This window comes from Hypanus sabinus, chromosome 6, assembly GCF_030144855.1.
Source record: "Hypanus sabinus isolate sHypSab1 chromosome 6, sHypSab1.hap1, whole genome shotgun sequence".
NCBI lineage: Eukaryota > Metazoa > Chordata > Chondrichthyes > Myliobatiformes > Dasyatidae > Hypanus > Hypanus sabinus.
Genome location: NC_082711.1, coordinates 120989466 through 121015008, shown reverse-complemented (window position 1 = coordinate 121015008; position 25543 = coordinate 120989466). Strand labels below are relative to the sequence as shown.

General features: G+C 49.3%; 1 protein-coding gene across 3 annotated transcripts in view; it reads right to left on the bottom strand.

The window, feature by feature from the left end:
* Positions 1-22761, bottom strand: part of LOC132395797 (astrocytic phosphoprotein PEA-15) — a 37339-nt gene extending 14578 nt beyond the window's left edge. The window contains exons 1-3 of one of the 3 annotated variants that reach the window (XM_059972846.1): positions 22125-22341; positions 18166-18224; positions 14876-15065 (exon numbers count right to left, since the gene is read on the bottom strand). In XM_059972846.1, coding sequence (XP_059828829.1) covers positions 14876-15065; positions 18166-18224; positions 22125-22326 — 451 coding nt within the window. In that variant the 5' untranslated portion in view covers positions 22327-22341. Of the gene's footprint in view, positions 1-14875; positions 15066-18165; positions 18225-22124; positions 22342-22599 lie in introns of those variants that run through there. The other 2 variants (XM_059972847.1, XM_059972848.1) reach the window with 2 other exon arrangements.
* Between the last annotated feature and the right edge of the window lie 2782 nt (positions 22762-25543).

The window sequence follows — 25543 nt, the reverse complement described above, 5'->3', positions numbered from 1 at the left end:
GTCACCGGTTAGTTGTTGAACTAAAGGTCAGACTGTCTTAGGGACTCCAGCTCTGGATTTTTCCCGAGGTTTATTCCTGAAGCCTTCCACATAAGTGAAGATACCCACAAGGCAGCAGAGGCTTGAGATCAGTTTTCCTTCTAGACGAGCTGCCAACTATGGCTGACGAGCCCCATCTGCCTGAAGCGACTGGTTTTTAAGGCACCAGTAGCACCCTTTTCCTCCGACTCCTATCAGTAGAAACGGTTCCACTGGGCTCAGTAGCTAAGCCACACATGAAGGCCAGGAACTGGACTTGGTAGTCAGAGGCTACTTGAGTCGTATGCCATTGGGAGCATTTAATAAGTAGTGGGAGCTCATCCCCACAACCTAAGGAACCATACTGCAGCTGTGATCAAAAATATCACTGGAATGCTTCACCCACATCACGCCTAAAGCTTCTGCACTTGGGAACCATAAACACAAGTGCCTGCAGATGCTGGAAATCCAGGGCAATACACACACAAAATGCTGGAGGAACTCAGCAGGTCAAAAACATGAGGCACAAAGGGACTCGGGAGTCCTCGTGCAGGATTCCCCGACGGTTAATTTGCAAAATGAGCCTGCAGTGAGGAAGGCAAATGTGACGTCAGCACTCATCTTCAGAGCACTAGAATATAAAAGCAAGGATGTAATGCTGAGGTTGTATAAAGTACTGGTGAGGCCTCACTTGGAGTATTGTAAACAGTTTTGGGCCCCTTAATTTCAATAAAGGGTATGCTGACGTTGGAGAGGGTTCACAGAAGGTTCATAAGAATGCTTCCAGGAAGGAAAGGCTTGTCAAATGATGAGTGTCTGATGGCTCTGGGTCTGTTCTTGCTGGAATTCCAACAAATGGTGGGATGGGGGGTGTGGGGTATCTCATTGAACCCTATCGAATGTTGAAAGGCCTAGTTAGAGTGGATGTGGAGGGACCAGAGGGGATGAACTCAGAATAGAGGGACATCAATTTAGAACAGAGATGAGGAGGAATTTCTTTAGCCAGGTGGTGGTGAATCTGTGGAATTTTTGTCACAGGCAGCTCTGGAGGCCAAATCATTGGGCATAGTTAAAGCAGAGTGTGACGGGTTCTTGATTATTCAGGGCATGAAAGATTACGGGGAGAACCGGGTTGAGAGAGAAATGGATCAGCCATGATGAAATGGTGGAGACCCGATAGGCCAAATGGCCTGATTCTGCTCCAATGTCTATGGTCTTATGGCTAGACAACATCTGTGGTGAGGAATAAACAGTTGTGGATTTGAGCTGAGACCCGTCACGAGGGCTGGAAGGAATTGTTAAATTGGGAAACGGAATACAATGTGACAAGGGCTGGTAGCAGATAACAAGGCCGCAGAGTTGGGAGAATCCAGCAGCAGAACACAGCAGAGAATCAAACAGTTGTACGTGGTGAAAGGACAAGCAATACAAGTTTCTACAAATCTATCAATAGGAAGAGGCCGCCAAGGTAGACGTGCAGCTTCAATGGAACAAGACTGGTGAGCGAATAACAGCAAAGAAATTGCATGTCGAATGCCTTCAGCTCAGAGTCAGTATCTCGAATATATCCAACAGGCTACATTGAAATAGGGTGCAGAAACTTTTTAAAATTCCCAATAGGGTATTGGAGAAATCTGGGGCCTGAAGGTGGGCATGTGACCAAGGGGCAGCAGTGACGGTTGACCCAATGGGTGACATTTTTCAGCTCTCACTAGACAGCACAGAAACTGCACTGCTCCTCCATTTCACCGTGGCTGATCCTTTGTGGTAATGAGTTCCACACATTCACCACCCTCTGACAAAAGAAAATCCTCATCTCTGTTCTAAATGGACGGACCTCTATTTTGAGTCTGTGCCCTCTGGTCTTAAGACTTCACCATCAAAGGGAAGGAACATCCTCTTCACATTTCTTCACTCTTCATTCGACAGGTTTCAATAACATCCCTGCATCATTCTTTTAAATTGTATGTGTACAGGCCCCAAGCCGCATGACAACCGCTTCAATCCTGGAATCATTCTCACAAACCTCCTCTGAAGCCCCTCCAGTTTCAGCACATCCTTTCTTAAGCAAGGGCCCAAAACTGCTCTCAATACTCCACGTGAGGCCTCACTAGAGCCTAATAAAGCCTCAACATTACAAATAGTCTAGTCCTCTTGAAATGAATGCTAACATTGTATTTACCTTCCTCACCACAGATTCAACCTGCAAATTAACCTTCAGGGAATCCTGCACAAGGACTCCCAGGTCCCCCTGCCTCTCAAGTTTTTGAACTTTCTATTTAGAAAACTGTCTATGCTTTTATCCATGTACCGAAGTACATGACCATACATTTCCAGACACACTATTCCATCTGCTACCTCTTTTCCCATTCTCCTATTCTGTCAAAGTCCCTTCAGAATCTTTGTATCATTGCAAACTTGGCCACAAAGCCATCAATTCCATCATCCGAATCATTGACATAACATAAAAAGAATCGGTCCCAACATAGACCCCTGTGGAACACCACTAGTCATCGGCAGCTGGCCAGAAAAGGCTCCCTTTACTCCCGCACTTTATCTCCTGCCAGTCAGCCACAGCTTCATCCATGCTAGAATCTTTCCTGAAATACACTGGGCTGTTATCTTGTTCAGCAGCCTCATGTGTGGCACTTTGTCATAGGCCTTCTGAAAATCCAAATATATAACATCCACCAATTTCCCTTTGTCTATCCTACTTGTTATTTCTTCAAAGCTTTCCAGCAGATTTGTCAGGCAAGATTTTCCCTTAAGAAAATAATGCTGACGACAGCTGGCCTACATTATCAAGTACTTCGAAAATTAACTCCAACATCTTCCTCCCAACCACTGAGGTCAGACTAACTGGCCTATAGTTTCCCTTCTTCTGCCTCTCTCCCTTCTTGAAGAGTGGAGTGATAGCTGCAATTTTCAGTCTTCAGGAACCATGGCAGAATCCATTGATTCTAAAGATCATTACCAATGCCTCCACAATCTCTTCTGCCACCCCTTTTAGAATCCTGGGGTGTGTATCATTTGGTCCAGGTGACTTATCTACCTTAAGACCTTTCAGTTTCCCCAAGAACCTTCTCCCTAGTAATGGCAACTTCACTCACTTCTGCCCCGACACTCTCGAGCTTCTGGCAAACTGCTAGGGTCTTCCTCAGTGACGACTGATAGAAAGTACTTAATCAGTTCATCCGTCATTCCCTTGTCCCCCATTACTACCTCCCCAGCATCATTTTCCAGTGGTCCGATACCCAGTCTCACCTCTCTTTTACACTTTATATATCTGAAGAAACATTTGGTATCCTCTTTAATATTACTGGTTAGCTTACTTTCATATTCCACCTTTTTCTTCTTAATGTCTCTTTTAGTTGTTATCTGGTTGGTTTTTAAACCTTCCTAATCCTCCAACTTCTCACTAATTTTTGTTCTATTATATGTCCCCTCTTTGGGTTTTATGTTGGCTTTGACTTCTCTTGTCAGTTACGATTGTGTTACCTTGCCTTTAGAATACTTCCTCCTCTTCGGGAATGTATCTATACTGTGCCTTCCGAACTGCTCCCAGAAATTTTAGCCAATTCTGCTCTGCCATCATCCCTGCCAGTGTTCTTTTCCAATCAATTTTGGCCAAATCCTCTCTCATGCCTCTGTAATACTGATACATCTGACTTCTCCTTCTCAAATTTCAGGGAGAATTGTATCATATTATGATCACTTTCCCCTAAGGGTTCATCTTGAGTTTTCTAATCAAATCTGGTTTATTGCACAATACTCAATCCAGAATAGCTGATCCTTCAGAACACAATGCTCTCAAAATCATCTTGTAGGCACTCTGGAAATCCCCCTCTCCTGTAATCCAGCACCAACCTGATTTTCTCAATCTATTTTTTCCCAATATTAAAGTCACCCATGACCATTGTAACATTGCCCTTTTGGCATGCATTTTCTATCTCCCATTAATTTGTAGACCCCATCCTTACTATTGTTTGGGAGTCTGTAATTTACCTTTGCAGTCCCTTAGCTCTATCCACAATGATTCAACAACTTCCAACCCTGTGTCATCGCTTTTCAATTATTTAATTTATTTTTTTTAGCCAAAAGCCATGTCACTCCCTCTGCCTTCCTACCTATCCCTTCAATACAATGTGTATTAAGTTCCCAGCTATAACCTTTCAGCCATGATTCAGTGATGCCTGCAACATCATAAATGCCAATCTGTAGCTATGCTACAAGTTCATCTACCTTATTCCGTATACTGCATGCATTCAAATTCAACACCTTCAGTCCTGTGTTTACCCTTTTCGATTTTGTCTGCCTTTTAAATTGCAACTCATCCTTTGACTGCAATTTTGCCCCATCAACAGCCTCTCCTTTCTAGCAGTCTCACTACAAACTGCCTGTTTGTAAACCAACTACCTCATCTTCAGCACTATCACTCTGCCAATTTTCTCCCATTGGTTAAAAAAAAATCAAATCTTTACAAAGTGGTGACACAGGATCAGAAGACACAGAAACCTTGTAGGCAGAGTTGCAGATCTCCAAAGAGTAGCCAGGATGTGGTCTACAAATTGCAATGGCAGATAGAAAAAACATGTCAAAAAGGCAAAGTTCTGTGAGTCATGGGGAGGTTTGAATATGCAGGTAGACTGGGAAAATCAATTGTGGATCCCAAGAGAGAGGATATGTGGAATGTCTCCAAGATGGTTCTTTGTAGCAGGTTGTGGTTGAGTCCACAAGGGAGTCAGCATTTCTAGATTGGGTATTGTGTAACTGACCAGATATGATTGAGGAGCTCAAAGGATGAGGCACTTTAGATAATGGTGCTCATGATATGATAAAATTCACCCTGTAATTTAGGAGCGAGAATCTAAAGTCAGATGTATCAGTACTGCAGTGGAGTAAAGCAAGTTTCAGAGACAAGAGCAAGGAGCTAGCCAAAGGGATGACAGCAGAGCAGCAATGGCTAGAGATCATGGAAGCAAATAGAAAAGTGCAGGATAGATACATTCCAATTAATAATTACTCTAAAGACAGGGTGATGCAACTGTGGCTGACAAGGGATCCAAAGGCAGCACAAGAGGGGGCATATCAGAGCAAAAAATCAGTGCAAAGTTAGAGGTTTTGGACATTTTTTAAAACCAACAGAAGGCAACTAAGAAAAATGTGGGGGTGAATGGAATATGTAAGAATAATAAAATATTAAATAGTATTAAAATTGTAACTAAAAATTTCGGATGTACAAAAAGTAAAAGAGAAATGACAGTAGATATCGGAATGCTGGAAAATGATGCTGGAGAGATAGTGGCAGGGGACAAGGAAATGGCAAACCAACTGAATAAGTATCTTGCAACTGTGGAAGACACTAGCAATTTTCTGGAAGGTGAAGAGTGTCGGGGGCTGAAGTGAACGCAGCTCCTATTATGAGGAAGATGGTGCTTGCAAAGCTGGAAGCTCTGAAGGTAGGTAAATCACTCGGACCTGATGAATCAGCCATGATGAAATGGTGGAGCAGACTTGATAGCCTAATTCTGCTCCTACATTTTATGCTCTTATTATGCAAGCATGGAGACCTCCTCGTCACAGCAGACAGCAGACCAACTCATGCCCAGGTCACGTTCAACTTTGTACATCATTTGCAAATGATCCTGGCTAAATCCCCTTCAGTCCTGGTTGTACCACAATGTTGACACATTTGCCTTTATAAAATTTAATCAGCCTCCTTCACATTTCACCTCGTAACACTGGTAGTCTAGTGGATAGGATTCGACACTTTCACTGCTGCAGCCTGGGTTCGATTCCCAGTCAGGGAAGATGGTAGCGTAGCAGTTAGCACAACAGTGTTACAGCTCGGGAGTCGGAGTTCAGAGTTGAATTCTGAGTAATCCGTAAAGGGTCTGTATGTCCTCCCTGTGAAACACGTAGATTATCTCTAGCTCCTCCGGTTTCCTCCCACAGTCCAAAGACACGTTGGTTAGAAGGGAAATTGGTCATTGTAAATTGTCCCGTGGTTATGTTCCGTTAAATCGGCGGCTCGTTGGGCTGGGAGGTCTATTCCACACTATATCGCTAAATAAAATAAATCAGCTCAGTTGAATGACTCAAACGTTTGAGTCAAGTCCAGAGGTACGAAAGCGAGGCAATAATTTAGACTTAAAAGGCATCTGAAGAGCTTGCAGCAGCTCTCTTCCTGCACAACTAAAAGATGCAAATAATTTATCAACAGGTCCAGAAAGTATTTTAAAATGCCCTTGACCTTTAAACATGACGAATACGAAAACTGCTCAGTAGAACCAGCTTCCTCACAATAACCTAGCAGCACAGACTCCTTAAAAAAACACAAACCCACAGGCCTATCCCAAATCATACTTCATTTCAAATATTCAACTTTCACGATCTAGGTTCATATCTCACACTAATTACTCTTTCAAACACTTGCCACGCAGCCCAAACCAGCTAAGCATCTGGAATTAACAGAACACATCATACACAATTGGAGACTCACCAACACCTCAACTTTCTGTGGAAGATAGAGTGTTGTTAATCTACCGAGATTGAAGTGAGTCTACACATTCATACTCACGTCATTCTACAGATGCGCAGTAGACAGCATCCTGACAAACTGCATCACTGCACGGAGTGGAAACTGTACCATGGCGGACAGGATGTCTCTACAATGGGGAGTCCATACTGCCTGTTTGTAAACCAACTACCTCATCTTCAGCATCTCACATCACCAGCACCAGCCTATGCACCATCAAAGGCACATATACAGAAAGGTGCAGGGAAAGGGCCAGTAACATCATGAAGGATCCCACCCACCCTGACCATGGACTGTCTGTCCCACTCCCTTCAGTGAGGAGGCTACGTAGCACCCACACCAGGACCACCAGAGTCAGAAACAGTGACTTCCCCCAAGTAGTCAGGCTGATCAGCACCCCCACCCCTCCACACCCGGATCCAGAGTAACAACTATTTCATTCTCCATTACACTCGCGTGCTGGAAATGACATTTAAACAATCTTGAATCCAGGAAAGTACCAGAAAATTGAAAAACAGACTTACTTGTTCACAAACAAGAGAAAATCTGCAGATGCTGGAAATGCAAGCAACACACAAAATGCTGGAGGAACTCAGCAGGCCAGGCAGCATCGAAGGGAAAGAGTACAGTCGGCGTTTCAGGCTGAAACCCTTCATCAGGGCTGGAGAAAAAAAGCTGAGGAGGAGATTTAAAAGGTTGAGGGAGGGTAGAGAGAAACACCAGGTGATAGGTGAAACCTGGAGGGAGGCGATGGGAGGGCAAGGAGATCAGTTCAGAGGGATGGGAAATGGTGAGGTGGGGAGAGCCATTACTGGTAGTTTGAGAAATCAATGCCATTAGGTTGGAGGCTACCCAGACAAAATACAAGGAACATAAAGTGTGAAATGCTGAAGGCAGGCAGCCAGCCTCAGGCCAGCGGGCTGAGTGTCTCTGTCAGGAAAACGCTGGAGCTGGCTATAAAAGAGGAAATACTAATTATTCAGAAAAACTGAACACAATCAAACAGAGGGACCTTGTAGTTCACGTCCTCAGCTGCCTGACTGTGGCTGCACATGTTGATACGGTGCTAAAGGCACAAGGCAAGCTTGCCTCTTTTAGTCAGGCCACTGGGATCGAAAGTCGGTAAGTTACGCTGCAGCTTTTTATAAAACACTGGTTAGGCCCCATCTGGGTTACAGTGTTCATTTCTGGTCACCCTATTACAGGAAGGATGTGGAGACTATCAGAGGGTGCAGAAGGAGATGCCTGGATTATAGCATACAAACTATAAGTTGGCTTGTTTCTCTGGAATGGCGGAGGCTGAGGTGAGATCTGGTATCAAATTCATTGTCATACAACTGTACACATGTATATCACCAAATAAAACAACGTTCCTCCGGAACAAGGTGAACAACACAGTACATATAACTTACACACTACACAGTACATATAAATCTCAGACAACACAACACAGTACATATAACTCACATGTAGCACAACAGTTCGACAGCAGGGGTGATTGATAAGTTTGTGGCCTAAGGTAGAAGGAGATGAGTTATACAGCTCTCGTTACATGCACATGCAGTTCAACTCTGAGTGATTATGGAGAAAGTTTGAAGTTAACATCTCCTTCTACATTAGGCCACGAATTTATCAATCATCCCTCATAAACATCACTGGTGACGAAACCTAGGTGGTGGCACGGAGTTGAGTAATCTTACCCTAATGATACGGTCAGAGAGATTGTGGGATTGATGGGAGGGTCCTTCCTTTCTTTATTAAATAATGAAAGGCATAGGACAGACTAGACAGTGGGCATCTTTTCCCAAAGGTTGAAACATCCAAGACTAGAGAGCATGCATTAAAGCTGAGAGGCAGAACAGTCAGAAGATATGTGAGTAGTATGTTTTTCTTACAGAGTGGTGGGAGTCCGGAATGTACTGCTAGGGTGGTGATGGTAACAGATACAATAGAGGCTTTTAAAATTATTTCCCCCCCCCCCGAAGTTTTCATCTTTTATTGTTTTACAACAAAGAATCAGTGGATTTAATTTGGCTTCATTTGACACGGATCAACAGGAAAATACTCGGGTCAAAAGTGAAAACAGATCTCGAAAAAATTATCTGAATTAATTAAAAATATAAAATACAAAATAATTAATTGCATAAGAATTCACCCCCTTTAATATGACACACCAAGTCATCACTGGTGCAGCCAACTGGTTTTAGAAATCACATAATTAGTTCAATGGAGATCACCGTGTGCAGTCATGGTGTTTCAGTTGATTGTAGTAAAAATACTCCTGTATCTGGAAGATCCAACTACTGGTGAGTCAGTATCCTGGCAATAACTACACCAGGAAGACAAAGGAACACTCCAAGCAACTCCATGAAAAGGTTATTGAAAAGTACAAGTCAGGAGATGGATACAAGAAAATTTCCAGGTCACTGAATATCCCTTGGGAGTATAGTTAAGTCAATCATCAAGAAATGGAAAGAATATGGTACAGCCATAAATCTTCCCAGAATAAGCTGTCCTGAAAAACTGAGTGACTGTGCAAGAAGAGGACTAGTGAGGGAGGCCACCAAGAGACCTACGACAGCTCTGAAGGAGTTACAAGCTTCAGTGGCTGAGATGGGAGAGACTGTGCATACACTAACTGTTGCCCGGGTGTTTCACCAGTTGCAGCTTTATGGGAGAGTGACAAAGAGAAAGTCACTGTTGGAAATAATTCACATGAAATCTTGGCTAGAGTTTGCTAGAAAGCATGTGGGAGACTCCGAAGTCAGCTGGAAGAAAGTTCTATCGTCTGATGTAACCGAAATTGAGCATAAGCCAAACACATCAAAAACATACCATCCCTACCGTGAAGCACAGTGGTGGCTGCATCATGCTGTGGGGATGCTGCATTGTAGCCGGCCCTGGAAGGCTTGCGAAGGTAGAGGGTAAAATGAATACAGCAAAATGCAGGGAAATCTGGAGGAAAACCTGATGCAGTCTGAAAGAGGACAGCAACTTGGGAGAGGATTAATTTTCTAGCAAGACAATGACCTCAAGCTTAAAGTCAAAGCTACAAAGTTAATGTTTTGGTGTGGCCAAGTCAGAGTCCAGACTTCAATCCAATTGAGAATTTGTGGCTGGACTTGGAAAGGGCTGCTCACTCACGATCCTCATGCAATCTGACAGAGCTTGAGCAGTTTAGTAAAGAAGATTGGGGAAAAATTGCAGTGTCCAGATGTGCAAAGCTGATAGAGACCTGTCCACACAGACTCAAGACTGTAATTGCTGTTGAAGGTGCATCTACTAAATACTGACTTGAAGTGGGTGAGTAATTATGCAATCAATAATTTTGTGTTGTATAACTGTAACAAAATTCAGAACAATTTCTAGACATTTGCTTTCACTTTGACACAAAAGAGTCTTTTTCTGTTGATCAGTGTTGAAAGAACCAAATTAAATCCACCGTGATTCAATGTTGTAAAACAATTAAAACATGAAATGGGGGGGGGAATACTTTTATAGGCACAGTATGCAGAGATTGGAGGGATGTGGGCCATAAACAGATGAAAGGCATTAGGTGAGAGCAGCTTAAATAGTTCATTACAACATTTCAGGGCAAGGGTGTTCCTATACCGAAACAATCTATAATATACAATATACCATAATATACAAGAGCAGAACTAGGCCATTTTTCCCATCGTGTCTGCTCTGCCACTTCATCATAGCTGATCCAATTTTCCTCTCAGCCCCAATCTCCTTCCTTCCTGTATCCCTTCATACCCTGACCATCGTGAATCTATCAATCTCTGTTTCGAATATACATAAAGACTTGGCCTCCACAGCTGCCTGTGGCAAAGAATTTCACAGATTCACCACCTTATGACTAAAAATATTTCTCATCACCATTCTAAAAGGATGTCCCTTTATTCTGAGGCTGTGTCCTCTGGTCTTAGACTCTCCCACCATGGGAGACATCCTCTCCACGTACATACTATCGAGGTCTTCTACCATTCCATAGGTGTTAATGAGGTCACCCCTCGTTCTTCTGAATCCCAGTGAATTCAGGCTCAGAACCATCAAGCACTCTTCATATGACAAGCCATTCAATTCTGGATTCATTTTCATGAACCTCCTTTGAAACCTCTCCAGTGTCAGCACATCCTTTCCAAGATATGGGGACCAAAACTGCTCACAGTACTCCAAGTGAGGCCTCAACATTGCTTTGTACAGTTTCAACATTACATCCTTGCTTTTACATTCTAGGTCTCTTGAAATGAATGCTAACATTACATTTGCCTTCCTCACCACAGATTCAACCTGCAAATTAACTTCAGGGAATCCTGCACAAGGACTCCCAAGTCCCTTTGCACATCAGTATTCTGTATTTCTCTCCATTTAGTAAATAGTCAACCCTTTCATTTCTTCTACTAAAGTGCATGACCATACACTTCCCAAGACTGTTTCTGCTGTTTCTTTGCCTATTCTCCTAAACGAAGTCCTTTTGTAGCCTCTCCAAAGAGTGCTATGAGAGGTTATTCTTACCCTCGGCATTTGGTCTATAACGAGTCAAACAATAGTTGGGGAAGTGATGACTCCCTCCTGTTAGATTGTTTGTGGTAACTTATTTTTAATTCCCCTTCTCTTTTAACATTTTCCCTTCAGGAAACCATGCTGACTACAGCCTACTTTATCATGAACCTCCAAGTACCCCCAAACCACATCTTTAACGATCAACTCCAACATTTTCCTGACCACTGAGGTCAGACTAACTGGCCTATAATTTCCTTTCTTCTGTCTCTCTCCCTTCTTGAAGAGTGGAGTGATATTTGCAATTTTCCAGTCTTCCAGAACCATTCCAGAATCTAGTGATTCCTTAAAGATTATTACTGATGTCTCCATGATCTCTTCAGCCACCTCTTTCAGAATCCTGGGGTGTACACCACCTGGTCCAGGTGACTTAACTACCTTCAGACCTTCCAGTTTCCCAAAAACCTTCTCCCTAATAATGGTAACTTCACATACTTCTGACCCAACATCATTCTGTTAGTATCTTCCAGTGAAGACTGATGCAAAATACTTAACTCAGTTTGTCCACCACTTCGTTGTCCCCCATCACCACCTCCCCAGCATCGTTTTCAACGGTCCAATATCCATTCTGGCTTCTCATTTACACTTTATGTATCTGAAGAAACTTTTGGTACCCTCTTTAATATCCAATCCAAGATAGCTGATCCCCTGGTGGGCTCACCACGAGCTGCTCTAAAAAGCCATCTCAAAGGCACTGCAGAAATTCCCCCTCCTGTAATCCAGCACCAGCCCGATTTCCCAATCTACCTGCATATTGAAGTTTCCCCATGACTATTGTAACATTGCCCTGTTGGCATGCATTTTCTTTCTTCCATTGTAATTTGTAGACCACATCCTTACTACTGGTTGGGGGTCTGTATGCAACTCTCATCAGGGTCTTTTTACCCTTGTGGTTCCTTAACTCTATCCACAATGATTCAATACCTTCTGACCCTATGTCACCTCTTTCTAATTATTTGATTTCATTCTTTAAACCAGCAGAGCAACACCGCCCCTGTCTGCCTTCCTGCCTGTCCTTTCAATACAATGCGTATCCTTGGTAATTAGTTCCCGGCTATAATCTTCTTTGAGCCATGATTCCAACAACATCATACCTGCCAATCTGCAAATGTGCCACAAGTTCATCTACCTTATTCCGTATACTGCACATATTCAGATACAACATCTTCGGTTTTTGTCCACCTTTTATGTTGCAACTCATCCAGTGGACTGCAATTTTGCCCAATCAACAGCCTCTCCTCACTACACATTGCCTCTGGTTGTAAACCAGCTACATCATCTTCAGCAGTAATGTTATGAGACAACTTCGATAGTGTCACCTGGGTCAAGCTGAAAACATCTCCAAGTACACAGAGGTGGTTCCAAGCTTCATTTGGAAGAAGTGTATTGAAGACATTGTTCCACAAAAATCAGTCCAGGTCTACCCAAAACAGATAAATAGTTCAGCGCAAAGGATAAAGCCTTCACCTCCGAAGACCAACAGGAGCTCAAGAGATGCCACAATACTTTACGTAGAGCCATCAAGGTGGCAAAACAGCAACACAGGGACCAAACCCAGTCACAGCTCTGCAACAATGACACATACAGCGTATGGCAAGGACTGCACACCATCGTGGACTTCAAGAAAAATCACAGCAGTACAGCCAACACTGCTGCCTTGCTCCTGGACAAGCTTAATTTTTTTTGCCTCCGATTGGAGGTTGACAGGACTGAACTCTTGAGGAGAGCCACCGACGAGACCTGCACCTCGGTTATCTCCAAGGCTGAGGTAAATAGAGCATTCCAACATGTCAACAGCCACAAGGAAGCAGGGCTGGACCCCCTGCAGTTCACCTACCGATGGAACCAGTCTACCAACAATGCCATAGCCACTGCACTGCACACCGTCCTCACTCACCTGGGGAAGAGGGATGCATACGTTAGAATGCTGTTCCTGGACTACAGTTCAGCACTGAATACCATAATTCCCTTCAGACTTGACCAGAAGCTCAGAGACCTCAGCTTGCACCCAGCCTTGTGCAGCTGGATTCTAGACAACAGATTGCCAACAGATCGTAAGGATGGGTTCCCTCACCTCTGCCCCTCAGCACAGGGTTGTGTTCCGAGTCCCCTTCTCTACTCCCTTAACACCCAGGACTGTGCTGCCACACACAGCAATCTGCTGAGCAAATCTGCAGATGACACAACAGTGACTGGCCTTTTTTCTAGCGATGATAAGACAAACTAGAGGAGAGGTTGACACTTTGACACATTGGTGTCAAGATAACAATTTACCCTTATGTCCAAAAAAAAAAGAGCTGATTGTGGCTTACAGGGGGAATGGGGGCAGGCTCGGCCCAATCAACATCAATGGGTATGCAGCTGTTCTCAGAGCAGTTTCAAGCTCCTCAGTTTCCACATCACCGATGATCTCACCTGGACTGCATACATCAGTTGTGTGGCAAAAAAAGCACAACAGTGTCTCCGTCACCTCAGGCAACTGAAGAAGTTCAGCATGAGTCCCCAAATCCTCAAGACATTTTACAGGGGCACCACTGAGAGCATCCTGACTGGCTGTCTCACTACCTGGTACAGGAACTGCACCAACCTCGATCACTGGGCACTGCAGAGTGGTACAGACAGCCCAGCGCATCTGTGGTCGTGAACTTCCCTCCACTGAGGACATTCATTGCAGCAGGTGTGTAAGGAAGGCCTGAAAGATCATCAGGGACACCAGTCACCCCAACACAAACTGTTTCAGCTGCTTCTGTCCAGCAAATGGTACCGCAGCATTAAAGCCAGGACCAACAGGCTATGGGACAGCTTCTTTCTACAAGCCAATAGACTTTTAAATTCACATGTCAGAACATTACGATGAAGTCACAATGCAAAGATTTTTACTCCCTTCTATTGTGGGAGATTTAAATAAATTTTATCATCTGCCTTTCATACTTCTTCCATTGAAATATGCACAAGCTCAGAACACTAGTCGCACCATGCTTAACCTTTCGATTCCTGACTTTGTCTGAGGTCTCCATAACCTCTCCACTAACTGTTCTGGCATTGTGGTTCCCATCCCCCTGCGACTCTAGTTTAAAACCCACTGTGCAGCGTTTTCACGACAATACTAGTCCCCCTCCATTTCAGGTGCAAACCACCCCTTTTGTACAGGTCCCACCTTCCCTGGAAGAGAGCCCAATGATCCAAAATCCTTTTGCTCTTCCTCCTACACCAACTCCTTAGCCATGTGTTAAACTGCATAGTCTTCTCAGTCTGGTGTCACTACCATGTGACACAGGTGGTCAAACCCTGGAGGCCCTGCCCTCTAACTTGGCACCCAATTCCCTGAACTCCCTATGCAGAACCTTGTCATTTGTCCTATCCATGTCATGGACTCTGGCTGTTCACCCTCCCACAAGAATGCTGAGGACTCGATCTGAGATATCCTGACCCTGGCACCCAGGAGGCAATATACCATTGGAGAATCTCATTCTCACTCACAGAACCTCCTGTCTGTTCCCCTAACTAGTAAACCTCACGCTCCACGTCACAAACCTGGGAAAAATTCTCTGGCTTCAATCATCCTGTCCAGACCTATTAAGTCTCTCCAATGAGAAAAGCCCCAGCTCAGTCACCCTCCCCTTGTAAGACACACAAGCTCAGGAATTCAGGCCGAGTCTGAGTGCATATTCCTGCGGTGGAGCCTTCTGCATGTACCTGGTGGGGGTGATGTAAAGGTTTTACTGAGGGCTGGGGAAGAGGGTGTGCTTCTACCTTTGGAGAGTTTGTCGTGTTTCTCGAGGAAGCTGAACCATTCCTTACAGCAGGTCAGCTCCTCGTTCTTATCGCTCGGGATGTCCTCCTTGCAGGCCAACTTCAGCTGGGCCAGGTCTTCTGAAGTGATATTGGACGACAGGTCCTCCAGCAAGGCAGCAAACTGTCCTGGGACGGTGTCCGTCATGGTCTGTATGGGGAGAGAGAGAAATGGTCAGAGAAACGGCAAGAGGATAGACTGGAGTCTGGATGAGAGAAAAGGAGCGACAAAGTGGGGGAGCTTTAACAGGGTAAATGGAAGAGGGGACGAGGGGATAGGGGGTGGTGAAGTTAAAGGCATGCAGAAAAAGTGGAGAAGAATTGGAGGATAGGGGAGAGGAAGGACTGATGAGGTTGGTGCCAGAGGAAGATTTCAGAAAGAAGGGTTGTATGTAGGGTGGGGAGAGATGGGGGGGGGGGGGTGGTGAAGAAGAAGAGTTAGGGGAGGTGTGGTAGTTGTTGGAGTTGCAGAGGGAGTAAGACATGGGGAGGACTGGGAAGAATCTGACAGAAGGAGAGAGAAAAAAATGGGAGGCAGGCAGAGCAGGTCAAAAGTGAATTCGCCCACCTCTCCTCTCCCAACTCTATTTTCTGGCACATGATATGTAGTGGTTCGCTCAACGTTACTGTAGTTAGCGATCAGAATTCAATTCCAATGCCATCGTGACTGAATGGGGTCATTCCAGTTTCTTCCCACAGTCCAAAGGCATACTGGGCAGGTTGCTAATTGTTCCATGATTAGGTTAGGGTTAAATCAGGGGGTTACTAAACAGTGCAGTTCAAAGTGCCTTTTCCATGCTGTCGCCCGAAAAAAATAAATCTCCTTTGTCAGACTCTCATCTTCCCTTCTTCTGGAACCATTTCCCATCCCTCCTATCTCCTCCTCCACTGTTTCATTCCTCACTCTTCCTCCTCACCACCTTCCCCTCTTAAATTGGTCAACTCCCTCCACCCAGTGAGATGATCCCATCACCGCCCCCCCCAACACCGATGTTGTCAACAATTCCACATCCAACCTGCTGTTGCCCTGACAACCAGGTTTTCCTGTGGTGCTTGGGAAGAGGTTGCCAGGGTAACCGTTTGGAGACAGCGGATCCGGCCCACTGCATCCCGAGGCCGAATTTCAGGGAAGGGCTGATCCAGGCCAGGCCCAGTACAGTCAGGGGCAAGAACTGAACAAATAGGGAGCAGGCAGGGGGCTGTCCCACAGAGCACCAGAAAACACTGGTTATAAAACATAGAATTAGGCCATTCAGCCCATTGAGTCTGCTCCACCAATCCATCACAGCTCATTTATTATCCCCCTTAAGCCCACTGCCTTCTACCTGTAACCACTGATGCTCCACTTCCACTTTAAATGTCTTGGCCTCCACAGCCACTTGTGGCAATGAATTCCACAGATTCACAGCCTCTGGCTAAAGAAAACCCTCCTCATCCCTCTGTGCCCTCTGGTCCTAGACTCCCCCATCTTCTCCACATTTACTTCATCTCGGCCTTTCAATATTTGGTAAAGTAGTGTCCCAAAGGGAGGTGGTGAGCTCTGTCTGAGAGAGCAGGGATGTCCGTCCCAGAGAGAGGTGGGAGGGGGAGAGTGTGAGGCCCAGGCTGAGAATAACTCCGAAAGTAATCCGTGCTTTGCCAAGGACAATGACCGCACCCCCCCCACACTATCGGCATTCCTGCTGGGAAGGGTTAACCAGATGGTGAAAGGTGCAGCCATCTCCCAGAGCTAGTTATCATTCCGGGAGCATCACGGAACCTCAGCACGTGATTCCTGTGCCACAGAACAACACCGTATCCATTCAAGCTCACTTCAATGGAGCCTCTGACAAACAGACCAGCTTAACAGGCAGACAGCAGTGAGCAGCCCAAGTCCGTAACTCAGTGCCAGACACCCAACCGCCTCGATTAGGTCCCACCCTGTAATTCATTCCCAGCGATCTTTGATTTTTTACATATTGATTTTATTTAGAGAAACAGCGTGGAACAAGCCCTGCCCAACGAGCCACATCGCCCAGCAGCCCACCTATTTAACACTAGCCCAAAACACAGTACAATTTACCAGCCTGTATGTCTTTGGAATATGGGAGGAAACCCACTTGCACACAGGAAGGATGTACTAACTTCTTACAGACATCGTCAAAATTGAACTCTGAACTCCATAGCCCAGCTGTTACAGCTTCCCACTAACCCACAGGCTCCCTCAACTCGATCCCAGGCTGTAACCCAGACCCGACACGTGTTATTGATTATATAAATGCCCCGATCCCTCCGTGAGATCCCCACCCCCCCTGCAACTCACTTCCAGGGATTTGCCATTCTGAATATCGGGCGTGACTCTATTAGTGCTCAGGGCATCAGTGTTCAATAGTCAGAGTTCAGAGTTCAACTCTGGTGTCCTCTGTAACCAAGTCTCTATGTTGTTCCTGTGCCTGCATTTCCTCCGGTAGCCCTGGTTTTGTCCTGTGCCCAAAGACCGGATGGTTAGCAGGTTAACTGGTCATTGTAAATTGTCCTGTGATTAGGCTTGGTGAGTAGCTGGGCAGCGTGGGCTCAAAGGGCTGGGAAACCTGTTCTGTACCTTGAAATAAAATCAAATGGATATAGTCCATAGAGCACTCGATTAGATTTCAGACTGTATCACATTCCTGGGGATCTCTTTAATCTACAAACCCCCGTCCATACTTCCCTCCACCCCAAAACACTCCATATTAGATTGCATTGGAATGCACCAAGCTTTGTCATTCTGCCTCGCCATTTCCGACAGGATCCAGTTCTGTCACGCAGTGGATCGCTGGGAAGCTGGCTGCAAATTAGATGATCCTGCAGCCATTGTTTGGAAGATGCCCTGATGCAGGGTGGGGGTGGGGTAGGCAGTGGGAAGGAAGAGGCGTTCCCAGGTCCCGTGGTTGATGGGGAGACGAAGAGTTCCTGCTGGGACCACAGACAATGAGGTCATTCAGGCAAGCACAGTCTGTGAGTCACTGGCAGGCAGATCATACCAGCCCAATCGCTGGCTGCTCACCACCCCAGCCCTCTCCATCACCCCCACCTCTGGCCACTCTCCCCTACCCTCTGCACCTCTCCCTCTCACACCCACCATCTTACTCACTTGTTCCTGCCTCCTGTTCACCCCAGCAAGCCCTGAGTCACATATCATCGTCCCCCCACCCCCACACAGTCCATCTGCATGTTTTGTTACAATGCTTAATGGCTTTGTGGTTCCAGAACTTTCCGTCCTGTCTCATTACCCGGTCGTCCAGACGACATCCTCTCCTGGCACGGACCCAGCAGAGAGCAGCCAGTGAAACTAAACAATCAAATCAGTGAGGGAAAAGGCAGAAGAATGGGATGGGGGAGGGAAACGGTAGGATGGGAGGCAGGGGGAATGGACGGGGGGCATGGATGGGGAGCAGAGTGGCAGAGGGACGGGGAGGGGGGTCAGTATGGGGGAGGGGCAGGGCTGGGGGAAGGAAGGGGTGAGGGAGGGAAGGAGGGTAGGGATGTGGCTCACACGTGGCTCTCTGGCACACCCTCACTTCCTCTCCTTTGTCCCCGCCCCCTCTCCCGTGATCACTCTCCTGCACCCGCTCTCCTTCGCACTCCCTCTCCCTTGACACTCTCCCGCACTCCTCCTCCCTCTCCCCCCTCTCCCTCAACACTCTCCCGCACTCACTCACCCCTCCCCGCACTCCTTCACGCTCTCCCCCTCTCCTGCACGCCTTCTCCCTCTCCCCCTCCCACGCCCCTCTCCCTCGACCCTGTCCCCCTCCCCTCTCCCTTTCCTCCCTCGACCCTGTCCCCCTCCCCTCTCCCTTTCCTCCCTCTCACGCCCCCCTCACTTGACCCTCTACCACCCCCTCTCCTGCACTCTCACCCCCTCTCCCTCGACACACCCCCGCCCTTTCCTCCTTCTCACGCCCCCTCTCCCACCCCGTCCCGCAATCACTCACCCCCTTGACACTCTCTCGCACTCCTTCTCACTCTCCCCCTCCCTCGACCCTCTCCCCCTCCCTTTCCTCTCTCTCACGCCCCCTCTACCGCACTAACTCACCCCCTCTCCCTCGACCCTCTCCCGCACTCACTCACCCCCTCCCTCGACCCTCTCCCGCACTCACTCACCCTTCTCTCGCACTCACTCACCCCTCTCTCCCGCACTCACCCCCTCTCGCACTCTCACCCCCTCTCCCTCGACCCCCTCTCGCACTCTCTCACCCCCTCTCGCACTCTCTCACCCCCTCTCCCTCGACCCTCTCCCGCACACACTCACCCCCTCTCCCGCACTCTCTCACCCCCTCTCCCTCGACCCTCTCCCGCACTCTCACCCCCTCTCCCTCGACCCTCTCCCGCACTCTCACCCCCTCTCCCTCGAACTTCTCCCACACTATCTCAACCCTCTCCCCCGACCCTCTCCCACACTATCTCAACCCCTCTCACTCACCCCCTCTCCCGCACTCACTCACCCCCTCTCCCTCGACCTGCTCCCGCACTCACTCACCCCCTCTCCCGCACTCGCTTACCCCCTCTCCCTTGACCCTCTCCCGCACTCACTCACCCCTCTCTCACCCCCTCTCTCGCACTCTCTCACCCCCTCTCCCTCGACCCTCTCCCGTACTCTCTCACCCCCTCTCCCTCGACCCTCTCCCGCACTCTCTCACCCCCTCTCCCTCACTCTCTTACCCCCTCTCCCTCGACCCTCTCCCGCACTCACTCACCCCCTCTCCCTCGACCCTCTCCCGCACTCTCTCACCCCCTCTCCCTCACTCACTCACCCCCTCTCCCGCACTCTCTCACCCTCTCCCTCTCTCTCACCCCCTCTCCCTCGACCCTCTCCCGCACTCATTCACCCCCTCTCCCTCGACCCTCTCCCGCACTCTCTCACCCCCTCTCCCTCGACCCGCACTCTCACCCCCTCTCCCTCGACCCTCTCCCGCACTCTCACCCCCTCTCCCTCGACCCTCTCCCGCACTCTCACCCCCTCTCCCTCGACCCTCTCCTGCACTCTCACCCCCTCTCCCTCGACCCTCTCCCGCACTCTCACCCCCTCTCCCTCGACCCTCTCCCGCACTCTCAACCCTCTCCCTCGACCCTCTCCCGTGATCACTCTCCTGCACCCGCTCTCCTTCGCACTCCCTCTCCCTTGACACTCTCCCGCACTCCTCCTCCCTCTCCCCCCTCTCCCTCAACACTCTCCCGCACTCACTCACCCCTCCCCGCACTCCTTCACGCTCTCCCCCTCTCCTGCACGCCTTCTCCCTCTCCCCCTCCCACGCCCCTCTCCCTCGACCCTGTCCCCCTCCCCTCTCCCTTTCCTCCCTCTCACGCCCCCCTCACTTGACCCTCTACCACCCCCTCTCCTGCACTCTCACCCCCTCTCCCTCGACACTCCCCCGCCCTTTCCTCCTTCTCACGCCCCCTCTCCCACCCCGTCCCGCAATCACTCACCCCCTTGACACTCTCTCGCACTCCTTCTCACTCTCCCCCTCCCTCGACCCTCTCCCCCTCCCTTTCCTCTCTCTCACGCCCCCTCTACCGCACTAACTCACCCCCTCTCCCTCGACCCTCTCCCGCACTCACTCACCCCCTCCCTCGACCCTCTCCCGCACTCACTCACCCTTCTCTCGCACTCACTCACCCCTCTCTCCCGCACTCACCCCCTCTCGCACTCTCACCCCCTCTCCCTCGACCCCCTCTCGCACTCTCTCACCCCCTCTCGCACTCTCTCACCCCCTCTCCCTCGACCCTCTCCCGCACACACTCACCCCCTCTCCCGCACTCTCTCACCCCCTCTCCCTCGACCCTCTCCCGCACTCTCACCCCCTCTCCCTCGACCCTCTCCCGCACTCTCACCCCCTCTCCCTCGAACTTCTCCCACACTATCTCAACCCTCTCCCCCGACCCTCTCCCACACTATCTCAACCCCTCTCCCTCGACCCTCTCCAGCACTCACTCACCCCCTCTCCCGCACTCACTCACCCCCTCTCCCTCGACCTGCTCCCGCACTCACTCACCCCCTCTCCCGCACTCGCTTACCCCCTCTCCCTTGACCCTCTCCCGCACTCACTCACCCCTCTCTCACCCCCTCTCTCGCACTCTCTCACCCCCTCTCCCTCGACCCTCTCCCGTACTCTCTCACCCCCTCTCCCTCGACCCTCTCCCGCACTCTCTCACCCCCTCTCCTCACTCTCTCACCCCCTCTCCCTCGACCCTCTCCGCACTCACTCACCCCCTCTCCCTCGACCCCTCTCCCGCACTCTCTCACCCCCCCTCTCCCTCACTCACTCACCCCCTCTCCCGCACTCTCTCACCCTCTCCCTCTCTCTCACCCCCTCTCCCTCGACCCTCTCCCGCACTCATTCACCCCCTCTCCCTCGACCCTCTCCCGCACTCATTCACCCCCTCTCCCTCGACCCTCTCCCGCACTCTCACCCCCTCTCCCTCGACCCCTCTCCCGCACTCTCACCCCTCTCCCTCGACCCTCTCCCGCACTCTCACCCCCTCTCCCTCGACCCTCTCCCGCACTCTCACCCCCTCTCCCTCGACCCTCTCCCGCACTCTCACCCCCTCTCCCTCGACCCTCTCCCGCACTCTCACCCCCTCTCCCTCGACCCTCTCCCGCACTCTCACCCCCTCTCCCTCGACCCTCTCCCGCACTCTCACCCCCTCTCCCTCGACCCCTCTCCCACACTATCTCAACCCTCTCCCTCGACCCTCTCCCGCACTATCTCAACCCTCTCCCTCGACCCTCTCCGCACTATCTCAACCCTCTCCCTCGACCCTCCCCCGCACTCTCTCACCCCCTCTCCTCGACCCTCTCCCGCACTCTCTCACCCCCCCTCTCCCTCACTCTCTCACCCCCCTCTCCCTCGACCCTCTCCTGCACTCTCACTCCCTCTCCCTCTTCCCTCTCCCGCACTCTCTCACCCCCTCTCCCTCGACCCTCTCCCGCACTCTCACCCCCTCTCCCTCGACCCTTCTGCACTCACTCACCCCTTCTCCCTCGACCTCTCCCTCACACGGTCTCACTCATACACTATCCCTCCCACACACTCCCTCACTTACGTTCTCACTCACTCACCGTCACTCAGACACGCTCTCTCCCTCACTATCCCTCTCACACGCTCATTTTCCCTCAAACACACTCTCCCTCGCTCACTTATTCTCCCTCACACTCTCCCTCATTACCTCTCCTTCCCACACAGTAACTGACCTAATAACGCACGCATCCTTGTTCTAACACTGGGTGCCTGTGCCTCGCACACGGCACACAGGACACACTGACACACATTCTGCCACGGGGCTTCTCGAATAGTGGGGCACAAAATCAGCGCCACGATGCTGTTGTTCCCCACCCGTCTGTCCGTGTGCGCAGACAGAGGCCGTGATTTGTCAGTCCCTGACCTTCCGAACATTTCCCGTCTCGGCCCATCCCACAACGTCTAGTAGCCGAGCGGCCGGCCAGCTCATCCCCGCAGCGGAGCGGAAAGGCATTTCGTTGAGGGAGAGGCCGGCTCCCTGTCGCACGGCCCGGGCATGGAGGGGGCAAATAGGATGGAGAGGGGCAGGGGCAGGGCGGAGACGGGGAGGGAGATAGAGGAACAATGTGATGGAGGGAGGGAGAAATGGGCGGCAAAGATAAGCAGACCAGAATGGAGATGGGAAGGAGGGGAGATGTTTTCTCCTACCGGTTACTGGCTCGTTCCTGTGGGCAGACGGTCGCTGGGCGCCGGAGACAGCCACCTCCCCGAAGCCGCTCGTTCCCCTCTTCCCCGGGGGCAACGATGCGAGAGAGAAGGACAGCGGGAGGGAGGGAGAGGGCGGGAGGGCGTCAGGAGCGCCCCGCTCATTGGCGCAGGCTCGGTGCGGACTGCGGGGAGCAGCGATCCGATAGGCTGCCGGGCTGGCAGGGTGACGTCAGGGGAGAGGCCGAGGGAGTGGGGAGGGAGGGAAGGAGTGGGAAAGGAGGAGGGAGGAAGAGGAAGAGTAGGAGGGGAGGGAATAGGACAGAGGAAGGGGGAGAGAGAGAGGGAGGGAGGGATTGGGAGAGATGGAGGGAAGGGAGTGGGTTAGAGAGGGTAGGAGGGAAACGGGTGTGGGGTGTAGGGACAGAAAGGGAGGTTGAGAGGAGAGAGGGATAAGGAGGGAAAGCAGTGGAGGGAATGGGGATAGTGCAAGGGGAGAGTGCAATGCGTAGAGGAGTGGGAGAAGTGACGGGAGGAGGGAAGAGAGATATGTGAAGAGAGAAGGGAGGGAGAAAGTGGTGGAGGGGAGTGGTGGGGGTTTGAGGATGGGGAGGGAAAGGTAGAGGTCTGGAAGGAGGTGAGTGAGGAGATAGATGGAAGGGAATGGGAGAGAGGAGAGGGACAGGGAGAGAGAGAGTGGCAGAGGAGAAGGATGGAGGCAGGTGGAGGAGGAGAGGAAGAAGGACGGGGAGTGGAGGTGAGGACAGGGAGCAGACGGATTGCAAGAGGGAGAGCAGAGAGAGTGTGTGTGTCAGGGACAGATGCAAAAAATGAGGGAGGGGGATGAAGATAGGCAGGATAGAGAGAGAGAGTTAATGAGGGGAGGGATGGGGAGAAAGGAAATGAGTGGTGCTGAAAAGGAGAGAGAATGGGTGGAGGGGCAAGGCAAAAGAGAGGGAGAAGGAGATAGAATGGAGACAGACAGCAGGGTCAGGATTCTGAGGGAGGGAAGAGAGAGTGTGTGGATATGTGAGGGATGGATCAGGGAGAGGAAGAAGAGGACGCAGGAGGAAGGGACATAATGGCTGGAGAGGATGGTAGTGGATATTGGAGGGAGGCAACAGCAGAGGGTGTGGAGCAAAGAGATGGTGTGTCAGGCAGCAGGAGCACAACAAATGAGAGGGGTGGGGGGAAAGGGGAAGCACCTTCACTCAGACGCTGGTGAACGAGGAGGTGAATGCATTCTCGATCTCAATATTTCAAAGAGGTACATGGATGGGAGGAGTGTGGAGAGCTGTGGTCTGGCTGTACGTCGATGGGACTCGGCAGAATGTTGTTCAGCATGGACGAGAATGGCATGTTTCTCTGCTGTGGTGTTCTATGGCCATGACACTATGAGAGGAGGTGGGGTATAGACTGAGGGGTAGGAAGGAAGAGGATGAGAGAGGGATTTAGAAGTGGGGAGAAGAACAGAGAGATAAAAAAAGGAGATGCAAATAAATGGGCATAAGGAATTGTGGGAGACATGGACGATACTTTGAGAAAGAGAATATGAAAGAAGGAAGAAAGGGGGTTAGAGAGAGTTGGAGAGAAAACTAGATTGAAACAACTTACTCAAAATGCTGGAGGAACTCAGCAGGTCAGGCAGTGTCTATGGAAAACAGTAAACAGTCAATGATTGGGGCTGAGACCCTTTGGCAGAGTCCTGAAGGGTTTTGGACCTGAAATGTTAACTGTACTCTTTCCCATAGAAGCTGCCTGACCTGCTGGGTTCCTCCAGCATTTTGCTTAGACTTCCAGCATCTGCAGATTTTCTCTTGTTTGAAGCTGGATTGAAAATCGGCTTGGTGTCAGGTTTATGATTGGAAGCCTGTGACCACTGGTCTTCAAGGTAAATTTAAAGTACATATACACCACCATATACAACCCTGAGATTAATTTTCTCATGGGCTTTCACAGTAAACACAATAGACTCAATGAAACTCTGCACACAAAGAACAAATTGTGGAAATACAGAAAGAAAAACAAAATAATCAATCATAAATAATATGGAGACACCAGTTGTGGAGGGCTTGAAAGTGAGTCCACATGTTGTGGGATCAGTTCAGAGTTGAGATGAGTGAAGTTAGCTCCCCGGTTCAGGAGCCTGATGGTTGAGGGGTAAACCTGCTGGTGTGGGACCTCAGGTTCCTATACCTTGTAGACTCTATGTAGGGCAGTGCACAGTGCTGGGAGACTCTCTCTTTACACCTTCATCACTACAGGTTTGAATGTAAGTTTGCAGATGACATGAAGATGATGATGCCATCAATACTGAAGAGGATAGTCTTGATTATTGATACATGGGGAGAGCAAAGCAGATGTGATGCAATGTTGACAACTATGTAGCAACGTATTTTCTGAGTATGACATTCACTGTGATTGGTAATGCCTGAGCGAGTACTAAGCACCAGAGACCTTGGTGAATCAACTTCCCTGGCAGTCTCGTGCTTTGGACTCAGCACATTTACCATTGTGGCCCAGGGTCAATTCCTGCTCAGAGAAGATTCTTTCAGATGGCGTGATAATGTAGCGGTTAACATAATGCTGTTAAAGCCCCAGTGACTCCCACCCGGGAGCGGGCTAGGTAACATTCACGTCAGGACCATCAAACTGAACAAACACTTCCTTTCCCCAAGCAGTAAGGCTGATCACCTCCGCCACTACCGATTATTTCCCATCGGTCACTTTATGTGATGCCTAGCGCCACCTTATGGACAGACTCTTAGTCTGCGTACAGAAGCTGTTCTGTGTATCTGCAGAATATTTATTGTGTGTGTTTTAGCGTTGTTATTGTGTTCTTATCTCCTTATCGGATCCAGAGCAACAATTACTTCATTCTCTTTACACCTGTGTAGAGGAAATGACATTAATCAACTTGAAGTGACCGGGGTTCAATTTCCACCAC